Here is a 14,146-nt window from a genome sequence, read left to right as displayed (position 1 = left end):
CATATTTTATTGTTATAACTGTCAAGTACCCAATTACCAATAACTGATTATTTATCCCTATTTCATCATTACAACATATAAAATAATTAAGACTTTGTTTCTTAATGAATGAAAAAAATACAGTTTACGAGCTATTCTTTATTTAATCTTCTAAATATGATTCAATTTTTAAATTATACCACAATTTGTTTTCTTTTCTCCTATTTATTAAAAAAATAACGATTAAGCTGTGACGAAACAAGATTGTCAGCTGGCAGTCTAGCGGTACGTCTTGTCGATGGAGCGCCGCCACTATTTTTTTAGAGGAGTAGAAAAAAAGGCGGGAAAAGAGGACGCGCCACGTCTTAGACGAATCGCTATTGTTTCGCTTAATTTTTCAATTATCTTTGTTTTCTAATACAATTGTTTGTGTGTGTGTGTGTGATGTGTGATATTTTCAATAATTGTGAACTGACCTTGCTAATTTAACATGCATAACTTTATTGGAATAAAATTAACTTTTGGTTTTGTGGTCTGGCTTGCAAATAATTTTAATCGCCCAAACACCCACGTGAGACGCTATGGCCAATCCTGATGTAGGCGGGCAACCGTCAATATATAAAATTGGCTATAGTCACAGATATATTATAGGTACTAACGTATGAGCATAATATATCTATGGCTATAGTGTTTTGTACAAAAAATATTCGGGTGTGCCAACATCATAGTATATTTGCGCTTTAACGATTAAATTTACATTAAGTATATACCTATTATAAAATATAATACTTAATAATAATTCTATAATACAAATATAATGTGAATATTATTTATTCTTATTTATAAATATACTTAAGTATGGTATATTTCCGTTGTAAATCTTTGAACTAAACTTGTTTGGGTAGAGTGAATCATGAATATATTCTCTTCATAACACATGGGTAAACTAATTAATCCCTTAAATTAATCTTATACTTACAAGACTTAGTTTAGTATAATAAATCACTAAAAAACTACTCTATTATACTACTCTATTACTCTGCTCTACTACTCTATTATATTATTAGAAAAAAATTCTTACCGTAAGTAATTCCATGGGAGGAAAATTTCCATGGTCTAAATCTACTACAGGTTCATTGTCGCTAGTACCGACTAAATTAGTTTTGTAAATATCTTTAACGTAGCGCAATATTTTGTCTAAATTGAACATAGCTCCACCATTACAGTACTGATATAAAGTATAATCTATCTGACAAGTAAAACTTTGCCTATGTAGTGTCATCAAGGCAGAATTGGAATTTGTTTTCTCTAACTGCTTGTTAAAAACAGCCCTATAATTAATAACTGCTACATCACATGGAAAAGAAGTTTTCAATAACGGTAAAAAAGCATAATAACAATAATGTGTTTCATTTTTATCAATTAAATATATGTCTAGGACATAATTCAGAGCATTTGCCAAGTGCCTTGCCAGTAGACTTGGCAATATTACCTCAATATTTGGAAAAGCTGAGTCAAAATCATTAATGGGTTCAGCGAAATTTTCAAGTAAAATATAATGTCGGTGAACAGTTGTAGTACTGTCCGCAAGACCTTCATTGGTTCCTCGGCCATCATTATAAAGAACTCTACGGTCCAACATCACTATCAGCTGACCTTCCTGTAGTGCTGTAACTCCTTGTGCATGATCTGTTATAATAGTTAAACGATGTTTTTGATCTTGTATGAAAGTCATGCTCGTCATGGGATACATATTCGATTCTACTCGTCTACTTATGTTTATAACTCTGGATGTGTATTGAAAACCGTTATTATCTATAAATATTTCTGGATGGTTGCCGTTAACGATGTCAGTTTGAACAGACAAAAATATTTCCACTTCTCTATTCGAAGGTGAAATGTCAAGATCAATTTTGCTTTCAATAAAAAGAGCGCTAGATAACGGACTGTTCATCAAGTTAAAAATCTTTACAGTATGTTGTAAAAGCCGACCATAAATAGCTGTTATTTCCGTCGTAACTTGTCCTGAAGTTATGATCATTATTTTAGCTTTGCTTCCAATTCTATATGACTGTAAAATATCATACAACGGTCTCGATACATTGGTATTAAATAAAAACATTCCTGAATTTTCATTAGAACTTCTGAATGCTCCATAGTCAATCGTAATTATCTTCTCTGTATTTGTTTCTTTATCGACGACCTTTTTTAGAAAACCTGTAAATTCGTCAAATACTAATCTATGCTTGTAATTTTCTAATTGAATATCACCAATTTCAATAGGTTGTATATTGAATGGAAATATTGTACCACTATTTCCAGCTTCGTCTATAATGCAATCTATACAGTAAATTGTGGACGAACTGTGTACAGCATCATAGGTTCCTTTTAATTTAAACAACTCAAGGGTCATCGGCGGTACAGTGATAACAAAGATAATCTTGAAAAAGTCTTTAGATATCTTTAATAAATTATCGGAAGTATATTTCCAAACTGGATTTATTTGAATCGTAACTTCCTTTTTATTGTGATCGACTATTCTTACGTTCGGGTATCTAGTCATTAATTCCACTACGTCGGTTCTTTCGTGACTCAATGAATTGAATACATAAATCTGATCACCGGGAGCAACAGTTCTGAATGTTGTAGTAAACTCGCCGTCTCTATTTACATATTTTTGTAAGTATGTTCTATTCTGATCGGGTCTGGCGCTTAATAAACTTGCTGCTACTTCTTGTATATGCCAACAATCTCTTGCAGTAGCCACTATCTGGTTGTGAACATATTTTAATGCGCTTATTGTTAATGTGCCACTTACAACGTTCCGATCTTGTAAACGAGCAACAGTTTCTCTGGCTCTAAGTAAAAGGGTCGATAAATTAGAGTAATTACCTCTACGCAAGGAATTAACACTTAGAGCGAAAGTAAATAACAGTTCTGTAGTACGCAAGGTAGACTGAAGCCGCCTAAGTGAAATTTTCAACAGAGGCCGTGATGTAAAATAACCCACCCAGTAGGCTGGGTTACCGCTTTTAATATCAGCAAAATTAAGAAAGTCACCTTTTATAGTAGGATGCGATTTATGTTTTTCAAAAACTGAGCTAAAGTAATTTGACGGAGTGCCAAATTCAATTGTAGTTCTATAGATGTCCCGATTTGCATTGATAAAATCTGAGATTTTTTTGTAATTGTTATACTGAAAGTCGAATTCTGTTTGTGATTCATAATGGTAAGGACCGCCGATCGGGGCTATAATTATATTATGTGGTGTCGTTGTTCCTGCTTTGGAGTACTGCTCAAGTAATGTCTCAGATTTATTTTTAATATTATAAGCGTCGACATCTAAATTAATGTTTGTTCTCCCAAAGTCGAAATCACTTACGCAGATGTCACCATTTGGTCCGCATGCCTTTAAGCCGGCTGAATTGAATTGTAAATAATGCGTAAACACCGAGTGTTTTGGATAACGGTCATTTCCAATTTTGCCCAAATCCTCATTAAGAACTGTGGAAGATTTTTCATTGTCCCAGTCTTGGACCCAAACGAAATCACTTAGCTGATACTCGGCAAAGTATTTTTCCCATGAATAATGGAGGTTTGTGATGATCAGTTTTGATATACCCGAAGCTGATAAAAGGTAGGTCATGGTTGGACTATGAGAAACGCTATTAGTAAGCCACGCAACTTTTGGCATATAATTTAAATGGACTTTTAACCATTGATGACCTGGAATAAAACAAATATATTTAATAATAGGCTCCTCTAAGGAACATTTTTTACATATCAGTGTAAAAGTAAGCAACAAGAGTTAAAATTCGAAATAAATTCCAGTGCCTACCTTCAATCAAAAGGTGAACAAGTCCAAATAAATCAGAAGTCGCCTCATCAGTTTCTACCCACCCACCAGTCGTAATTTCGAGTCGACCTCCTTTGACGAGTCGACGTAACCCCTATACATAAAAAATATATTTTAGCTATCAGATGTTTTCTCTACAAAATATTAACTGCATAAAATAAATTCGAACATATTTCTTACCGCTCGAGTTTTTTTATTGGCATATTTCCACCAGTGACTCAAATGTGACACCTCGTTCCATTGAAATGTTAAATTAGTGTAGAATTTTAACTTTTTAACAATGTTTGATATAATCATATTTACGCTGTCGTTGTGATACTGGTCAAAGGATCGTTTCCAAATGCTGTCTACGTGTCTACGAGGTACCAGTATTACCTAAAAATTAGAGATTTCAATTAAAAGTAAACTTTCCAAAATAAAAAAGATTCCTTTCTAAAATAAAAAAAAAAACTTTGAAAAATACTCACCTTTAAGGAAGGCCATTTTGGATTTCTCATAAGATATTCATAACGACTATTGAAAATGCGATTCCAGTACCCTTTTTTTAAAATCCACGGAGCCTGCAAAATAAAATGACTATATATCTAGTTACGCATTTAATTAGATAATTGTGAAAAATAATTATTAATATGTAATTGTATCGTACCTCTACATCGAATTGAGTAAACTTTTTTAAGGCATCAAAATCCGCCTTAGATTTTGGTATGACCGAACAAATATATGGATATATTGAGATATTATATTGGTAAGTTGAAGGACTAATACTATCAGCAACTTCTTCTAAAATAAAATCAGGCTTTTCATTATCAGCATCAATATCTGATACGGTTGTTTTAGGTGATAAAATATTTGCCAAGGCATTGTCAGTTTTCAAGTTTAGATCATTGGCTGGCTTAAATATACTTTGTACTATAAGATTTCTATCATCTCCCGGTACAGGAATTATTATAGTGTTGTTATCGAGGTCCTCTTTCTCTTTCTTATTTGATGCGTCTTGATTGATGTTTGAGAAAAACCTTGATGTGGCTGGTATATGATAAAAAGTTTCTAAAGCAATATTTCCTGGGTAACTGGTATTTATTAATTGATTTTTTAGATCAAAATCGGGAAAAAGTACATTGTTTGGATCTCCTACATCTGGATGAGTAACATTATCAAATACGTTCCTCGTCGACCTTAGTTCGTTGGAACTAACACTATTATTTTTGGTCATCTTCATTTTAGAATACGTCGCTTTGCTTCTGCTTGTCTCCACTGAAGATAATATAGTGGAAATCTTTGGTCGCTGCATTTTATGAATAACAGTTTTCACTTGCGCATACCCTGGGAATATCATTGCATGTGGAAACTGTGGTGTTTTATTATTCCAATCGATGCTTGCAATGTCGCTAAATGGCCTCGGTACCATTTTTGACTGGTTCCTAACGATTTTACGCAAAGCTGTAATACAAAACCACATTATAATAACAAAAAAAAAAACAGATATTTAGTAGTTAAAATTATAAAAACGAAACAAAGAAAAATAAATCAATGGCTTCTTACTTTTTTCATAGCTTGAGTTTTCTTTCATTAAAATTAATATAACGATACATATTTTAATTTGTAAATTATATATTTTACTGAACATCTTAAGAGCAGTCGGAGGCGAGGAAGACTGCTCACTTCACGGCAAATCTTATATAAAGAGGATGTTTTAAAACTAAACTTTCAACAATGAATTGTGCATTTCATATGTCGACATTGTGTATTGTGTTTGGAAAGTTGGAAATACGAGGAACCTCTCATCACATCCATCGCATCTTACCTACTTTTACATTATGGTAACTGAAATTATTAAATAATGTTTAATTTGTAAAAACATTTTTTGCCATATCCAAACGCCTAATTGCCTTCAGGACTGTACCATTTTTAACCATTATGTTTAACTATTTTTAAATATTATGTAAGATCAAACGCTCATAAATCTAATAAAATACCTATTTCGGTAACTTAGGTACCTTTTTTGATTTTATTATGATCGGATGCTCAATAACACAAGTTCTTAGATTCATAATTATGTTAGTTACACGATGTTGACTGAATTTAATTTATTTATACAAATAACAAAACTGTAACTGGTCACTGTCTGTACATGGCAAATATATTAAAAAATTCACAACGAGGGCCTTTATATACACAAGATAACCCAAAACAATATTTTTTATTTTTTTCTCTGTCTGTATGTCGTGTAGACGCGCACTAAGAACGCATTATTTGATATTCGGCCGATTAGGGAGTTAAATATGGGTTGAAAGTTAGTATAAAAGTCCGCTAATTTCATAGCAGACTCGAAGAAAATAGATATTTAGCTGTCTGAAAATAATAAAACACCAATATCAGAGTTTTTGAAAAAGCAACCCTTACGGTGGTTTAATAAGGGTTGACAACTTATTTTAAAATTTGCCAATTTGGTAGCAAGCACTATGACAATTAGCCATTACCTTTGTGGTTAGATATAGTGGAACTTTTATTTTACCTACTGTTTATGGAAGAGCAACTCCTAAGTACTTTAAATAGGAATTGATACGAATATGTATATCTACATATATTTTTGAAATTCCACTAAAGAAATAAGTGAAGGTGTTAGAACCCTTTGTGGTTCGACTCCGGCGGCACCACCGCCACACCTATTTCTGCCTAATAACAGCAGTGGTATGCGCTGTTGTGTTCCGTTTTGAAGTGTGTGGTAAGGGAGACAGACTCTTCCGAGGCGTTCCAGCTTAGTCCTTAGGGGTAGCTGCGCATCTGTGGCCGACCTCAGGTAGGAATATTTCATCCTATCTAGGGTTGATTGCAGATGTCCATGGGCGGCAGTAGCCACTTACCATCAGGTGGACTGCATGCTCGTCTGCTACTCCTATATTATAAAAAAAACGTGTTATCACTTTATATGGGAATCATTTAAGATTTAGAAATTTAAGATAGTGTCTATTCACACGTAACACAACTACACGACAACGTCACTACCCAGACGGACGCAAATTTCTTATGAAAATGCGTAATCATTTTTAAAATGGACTATATGTGCTTGCCGACTTTTCAATACGCTTTTATTAGATATGTATGTATGTATGTATATAACGGAATCTTTGAGCTCAATTTACCATTACGCCACGAGAGCTTGCTTGTTAAGGGCGAATAAGTCCTACACTTCCTACAGTTAACACTCTTTTAAATGTCTGGCAAATATCGATCGTTTGTTTAACTGTAGGGCCTCAAATTATATATCACTAGCAATAACATACAACTTCGTCCACAGATTTTTTTAAGATGAGGATTTTTAGAAGTTAAAATAGTTCTATTTTCTGGTTCGACGGTGCCGGTACCATCAGTGTTTTGTCTATATGGGTGTTATAAAGATCTGCCTTACTGATCATATAAATTCCAACCTATTTTACTAAACTTTGATCCTACACACTACTAATACATACTCGTATAACGCTGTTTTAGTCGCTAAATTGTAAAATTTGTCGCACTTTTGACTTTTTTTTTTTAAAATAAATGATTTAAATATGACCTTGCAAAAAAAAATTGTGGATAGATTGCATTGTAGTAAGCATTTCAGGGTGTACTTCCGAAAAGCGCATACCACCGATCGACCTAAAATTTTGTAGACTAAAGTATTTTGACCTCCTGATCACGAATATCATAAGGAAAATTGGCGCAAACGCCATTTTGAATAAGAAAAACGAAGGAGAACTTCTTTTCGTTCGGTGTGCATGATCGCGCATTCCTGACAGATTTCAACTATTTTTTTAGCTTTCCTCAGAAAGGGTTATGATATTCGTGATCAGGAGGTCAAAATACGTTAGTGTACCAAATTTCAGATTGATCGGCGGTACGCGCTTTTCGGAAGTTTATCCGCATTTCAAAATACATGTCTACTTATACGAAAAATCAAGTTAATCGGAGATACGGACTTTATGAAACACCGCTTCATCCAACATTCTACGTGCACAAAATACTTATAGTTTTTATTTTGTGCTACGTGCTAATTCAATTCTATCCTAAATACTATAAAGGAGAAAGTAAGTGTGAATGGATGGATGTATGTACAGAACTCTATGGTCTCATTTTCGGCTTATGAAACGGAAGGTGTATGGATCTAATAAGGGTTGGATCAATTTAACTTTAATTAACGAATTTAACTCTTACTTGGATCTTAAAGTTAATGAAACACTTGAGTCATATTTTTATGTGGACAGTTGCGCGCGCAAGCCTTCTAACTATAGTACGCGTGCGTTAAACTATACCGTGAAGTTAGTTACAGTCGTCCTGCCAACATACCGGGGTGAAACTCGGCGGGGATATCGATCAGACTCACCCCTACGAGCGACCCTCTCCGCTCGCGCGTCTTTTCATACCAATTGCAACGTCAGTGCATTTACCTCGCAAATGTGATGAAAGATTCCTAGACCGTAGACTTGATCAATTATAATGGTAAGTATCCAGTTGAGTGTGTGTTGTTATCTTAATATTAGTTTACACACAATTAGATTTATTTGTAGTTATATTATGGTGATGGTAATGTACTTACCTAATTGTAAATAAGACGATACTTGCCAGTAATTAGGCACGGAATAATTATTCCCTTCATTATTTTGTCTTATAATAAATTACTGTTTCACAAAATATTACTTCGTGTGGACAACCAATAAATTAGTTTTAAAAGTTTTGTTATTTTACATATTCAAAACTCATAAAACAAGTATTTTAATTGTTGTTTTCTGGCAAATTTGGTGACATTCAATTACAGTTATAAATTCAGCTTTAGTGCTCTTCTGTGGTCTTATATAAACATTTCGTTCTTAGGATTCCAGCGCTATGACCACATCAGGTTTGCTTGAATGGGAGTTTTCGTTACCGTCTGATCAAATCATATCTCACGGGTGGTACCATGGTGCGCTGAGCCGGACTGCAGCCGAGAGCTTGCTGCAACAGGACCGAGAGTTCCTTGTTCGAGAGTCGTCGTCACAGCCAGACAACTACGTCCTAAGTTGTCGATCAAATGGACAGCATCTACATTTCGTTATTCAAAGGGTAATTAATTTTACATTTATATTTTGAAACTATTTTTTGAGATATTAATTCGCGGCCTTTTAATAAAGATCTAATGAAAGTAAGCACGTAAAAGAATAGACCCGTCAATTATTTTCGTGACTCGTCACGATAGTACGTTGATGATTGAGGTCTCTTCCGTGAGGTTTGTTACTTGTTAGATGTTATAATTTATAAAATCCAAGTGATATCAGAAACTAAATTACTAAAGTGTATATTTCAACTAACTTTTTATTTTCACAGATTGTGGTACACCCAGAAACTGTATACGAACGATATCAGTACCAGTTCGAAGACGAAGCCTATGATACGGTAGCAGACCTAATTACCTCATATGTGGGATCAGGAAAACCAATTTCAGCCGCATCTGGGGCCAGAATACAATATCCAGCAAACCGTGTAGTGCCTTTGACAAACTTTATTCCGACTGATGATGTCAATTCAATGGTATCTCCAATGGGAGATGGCTCCAATTATGGAAACCCGTATAGTTTGTATAGTCATTTTGCAGCTAAACCAGGTATGCAACTTCGTGTGCCTTTCAAAAAGCAACGATCCCATTCTCTAACACCCATCGATATGGCTCAGCACGTCACTCATGGGAAGAGTGCGAGTGCAGACGGTGTAATACAAAGTCAAACGAGTAAACATGTCAAAAACTTCTCGAATGATTGTAATTCAGGTTCAAGCTGGGATAATAATTTGCCAACTAGCCCACCAGCAAAACCTGCCAGATATGATGGCCCTAAAGCAGACGATAGACGACTAGAGCTTCAACGGTTGTATCACGTCTCTGGGTCTGATTCTGGTAACGGATCAGGAGACTCTACGCAAAGCTCCGCTCACAGCGATCCAAATAAGTCTAGAATAGATTCTGACTATAATTTAGTAACGCCAACGATAAAACAGCAGTTTGATTACGACCTCACGGAAGCAAAACTTTTACAGTCTGAAAATTTAGACTATACGGTGGAGTCAAGAATTAATTTGGAAAATTTCCAATCGCAAATCATTCCTCGAAATCTCACGAAACCATTGGAATCCGAGACTTTGCACACTATTAAACTATTGCTGCGGACATCTGGGCCACGTATCCTAGCAAATCATCTAACTAAAGTTGATTTACATTTCTTGTTGGATGACACTATTCAAATTGAAGGTCTTGAAAAAACTGCATCAGGTTTAGAACTTATGTTTCTACCTCAAGGGAGAGCTCTGCGTTTGGACGTTATTGAAAGGTGATAATAAACAAGCTAATACTTTGAATGTTGATTTTTTTTCATTGATTAATCGTTATTTTATTACAGAATCGAGACATTCCGCCTTCTGATAGCTGTAACCATACTCACGTGCCAGACAGACAGGCAAAGAGCGGACACAATAAATGACTGGATTCTTCTAGCTGTAGAAACTAAAACAGCTCTAGGGAACCTGTATGGATTCTCCGCTATTATGTTTGGATTGTGTATGCCACAGGTAATTAGCAAATTTAATTAAGATATGTATGTATTATTAAATAATACTTAGTAAACTCTAGCCGTGTTTGTTTCTCGTAAAAATAGCGTACTTTCATACAGTCCAGTGTTTTTATGTGTATTAATCGATTTCGTTCAATATAAAAATAAACACAAATACGATTGATATGGCACGATACGTGCATAAAACCGATCACAGATCATTGTTAAGGGCTAAAGTTTGATCGCTTCATGAAAAATGTACTAGAATTATTAATAATGTTTAATTTAGTGACATTTCCTAAATTATGTAATTTTTACGATTCCTGTAAGATTTATATTTGTCTTTGACATGTAACTTAATTAACGATGTAATAAATCATTGAACAAGATAGATAAATTTTGCACGCCCAATGTGGTAGAACATAATGTACTCTATATATATATATATATATATATATATATATATATATATATTTATTTATAATATAAGAGTAGCAGACGAGCATGCAGTCCACCTGATGGTAAGTGGCTACTGCCGCCCATGGACATCTGTAATCAACCCTAGATAGGATTAGATATTCCTACCTGAGGACGGCCACAGATGCGCCGCTACCCCTGAGGACTAAGCTAGAACGCCTCGGAAAAGTCTGTCTCCCTTACCACACCCTTCAAACCGGAACACAGCAGCGCTTAACACTACTGTTATTAGGTAGAAATAGGTGTGGCGGTGGTGCCGCCGGAGTCGAACCAGAAAAAGTTCTACCACCTTCTATTTATAATCCTTTTAATACTATGTTCTAGCAAATAAATGATTTGATTTGATTTGTACCTTAATTGAAGGAAGGTTATTTTTAATTACTTTTAACATCCAGGTCGAATGCCTCGAGAACGCTTGGAATATTCTACGGCGAGTGTACACAGACAACGCCTACATGTTCGAAGCTAAATGGAGACCTTGTTTCAAGAGTATGAACGACGGGACAAATCCTTTGCCACCTAACACGACCACGCCTTATGTGATTCCTCCAGTTCTGTGCTTCCATTTATTTGGTAATTCATTTATTTTAATATTCTATTCGAAGTACTAATCTGTGTTCGAAGTTAACTACGTGGACATTTTAACAATTATCTTAATCAGTCTTCTTCTACTTTTAAGTCTTATCAATTTTACTTTTGTTGATTCTTATCATACGGCAAATGCGATGAGTACTATAAATATGATGTCCAAATTGAGATCCATTTTACGATTTGTATGTGTGTGTTTAGAAGCTAGGCGTCGCTGGTTTTTATGATAATTCTTATTCTAAAAAAATAACTTTTTTTATTTTTAGACGGCGACGGCGGTGGATTAATGCAACCTGATGACTCATTCCCCTTAAGTTTGATGAACAATCTCGAGTTCGATTTCAACGCGACAGCAGCCCACCTAGAGACAGCCAGACACTTCCCTGATCAGGTGGAAATGTTTAAGCGCAACGCCCGGACAGTCGTACAAGAGATGTCCTCACTAGGACCCACTTTAGACCCAGTCCTACTCGAACTATTCAGAACTGAGTTTCACATCAATTTTCTATGGGGCGAGCGGGGTGCGTTAACAACCCCAAATCAGCGCTTTGCACGTTTGACGGACATATTAACCGCGATGTCGACCAAGCTGGCGAACCAACAGCCAGATGTCGACGATATGGTGTAATTAAGCATATTCTTTGTCATATCATTAATTTAGCAGGTTTTTAATGACTGCCTGTCTGGTCGAGTGTTTGGTGTTTTTTCTGTGGCTTTTGATGTGTATGTCTTGTTCTATATTTGAATAGTGTGTAAATTATAATTCTTAAAATAGAGTAATTTAGGCTTGATGCGCAATACATTAGAGAAGTAAATATGATATCGTTTGCAATTGGTTTCAGTTTTTTTAAGACGCATGGAATTAATATACTTATTTTGTATAATTTTATAAGTAAATGGATAGTGAAACTTTTATATTTTCATATTATGTCACTCATAATTCCACGTGAGTCTTCATTCTTTTAAATTTAAAAATTCCATGTTCTTTAAAATTTACAAATACAAATCTTTAATAAGTAGGTATGTTATACTTTGTGTGCATAGCAATTATTTGTATTGTCCTGATCGAGATTACGTGTGCTTTATTGTGTATTAATTATTCTCTATCTCCTCATGGTAAATAATATATAAATATATATAATAAATTGTGCATGTTTTGCGGCACAATAATTCTTATGGTATGTACTTGGATTTACCAGAACAATATTAATACCTCGTACATATTATATTCATATAAAATTTACAATTTTGAATATTATAATAATAAGAATATCGTGCTTTACACAATTTGGTACATAGGTATTATATGGAAGAAAACTAAAATGATTACAATTTGCTCGTCATTGTTTAAAAAGTAAGTTTTGTTATACGTTTTTAAAAATATACAGTTCAAATAAATTACCTATAGATAATTGTTTCATTTCTTTGCGGCTCGGCGTCGTGCCAGAATCCAGATAACATTGCATCAGTCACCTTTGGGGATTGTTGTTGTGATGAAAATAAAACACGAATCACTACGCCAACATTTATTTCACATACATTTTATTTGACACGTAAGACAAGTGCATGCATAATTAGGCTTCGATTCGCCATAAATTGAGTAATTCCATAATTGGCATAAACACATTTATCCTAAACTATAGTTACTATGACATCCAATTTAGTTGCGGTGAAGGAACCGAACAATTATAGGTATATCTGATATAGGTTCAGAGATCAGAGTTATGTTCCTGCACTGATCAGTACAGCCAACTCAGTCAATGTTCTGTCTCCAAGTTTCATCCATACGGTCTTATATGTCCAGTGCCGGACGTGATCTAAGTCGTGGGCGAAAGCAAAGGGTGGTGTGGTGGTGGTTATCGCTCAGTGTGAGACAGTGACCGTAGTAGATGAATAATTGTAGAAAGACATTGTTACTCATCTCTTGCATTTTTACATAGCAGCGTCGTATATGTCGACTGAGATATAAAATGCAGAAGATAAATATTTAGAAAACATTTAATTTCAACCAAAATTTACAATACATACCTACTCGGGCCCGCTCCAAAAGTCCGAGATAAAAATATGACGACCTTCTTTTTCGCGAACGATTTAATATTGACGATATAGTTTTAGCATTCTCCTATCTTTTATTTGGCAAATATTTTTGCTCTCAAAAATCCTCTTGAAATACCCAATTAAATTTAACCTCTTTTCCATTAAATTAAGGTTGAATACACTGAGTTGGTCATACGGAAGCACGATACGGGCGCAATGCCTTCTCGTGCTGGCTGCACATTACGGAAAACTGCAGGATAGGTACACATACATACAAATATCGGAAAATCTTAGCTGTGTAATAGTTACTTTGGGAATACAATAACCTTATCTAAGTGTGTCATAAATATGACCTACAGACAAATATGAGTAAAATCACTTAAATTCTAAAAGTTATAGGTACTTAGTGGGATGGTCCAAATAATATATACGTAGGTATACGTTCCCTAGACGAAGTTACAAAAAAGGAAACATACATATTGATTATAGTCGATTTAAGTAGACGTGGTCCAAAAATGTTTCAGTATTTTGTAATTAATTAGTAATTAATAGGAGGGTTTTGGATGGAAAAAATAGTTAGTGACGGAATATACATCATACATGGATCATCCCTTAAGTCATATATAGATACTGGTCATATTATAGACAAAGACAA

At 34.6% G+C, this 14,146-nt stretch overlaps 2 protein-coding genes across 2 annotated transcripts; one reads left to right on the top strand and one right to left on the bottom strand.

The window, feature by feature from the left end:
* Nucleotides 1–137: 137 nt before the first annotated feature.
* Nucleotides 138–5,522, bottom strand: LOC140743148 (alpha-mannosidase 2). Its single transcript, XM_073074207.1, has 6 exons — nucleotides 5,378–5,522; nucleotides 4,482–5,275; nucleotides 4,303–4,395; nucleotides 4,016–4,210; nucleotides 3,818–3,929; nucleotides 138–3,705 (listed from the first exon to the last, which is right to left on the bottom strand). Exons 1-6 carry the CDS (start codon nucleotides 5,460–5,462, stop codon nucleotides 1,043–1,045), a joined length of 3,942 nt encoding a protein of 1,313 aa, XP_072930308.1. The 5' UTR covers nucleotides 5,463–5,522; the 3' UTR covers nucleotides 138–1,042.
* A 2,494-nt stretch (nucleotides 5,523–8,016) lies between these two features.
* Nucleotides 8,017–12,832, top strand: LOC140743667 (SH2 domain-containing protein 3C). Its single transcript, XM_073075112.1, has 6 exons — nucleotides 8,017–8,314; nucleotides 8,687–8,914; nucleotides 9,176–10,170; nucleotides 10,240–10,408; nucleotides 11,262–11,439; nucleotides 11,721–12,832. The coding sequence occupies exons 1-6, from the start codon at nucleotides 8,312–8,314 to the stop codon at nucleotides 12,080–12,082; spliced, it is 1,935 nt and encodes a 644-aa protein (XP_072931213.1). The 5' UTR covers nucleotides 8,017–8,311; the 3' UTR covers nucleotides 12,083–12,832.
* Nucleotides 12,833–14,146: the final 1,314 nt, after the last annotated feature.

The sequence above is a fragment of the Epargyreus clarus genome, unplaced genomic scaffold (assembly GCF_041222505.1).
Source record: "Epargyreus clarus isolate Ecla_fem2 unplaced genomic scaffold, WU_Ecla_fem_2.2 ptg000007l, whole genome shotgun sequence".
Taxonomy (NCBI): domain Eukaryota; kingdom Metazoa; phylum Arthropoda; class Insecta; order Lepidoptera; family Hesperiidae; genus Epargyreus; species Epargyreus clarus.
This window is presented reverse-complemented; position numbering and strand designations above follow the sequence as displayed.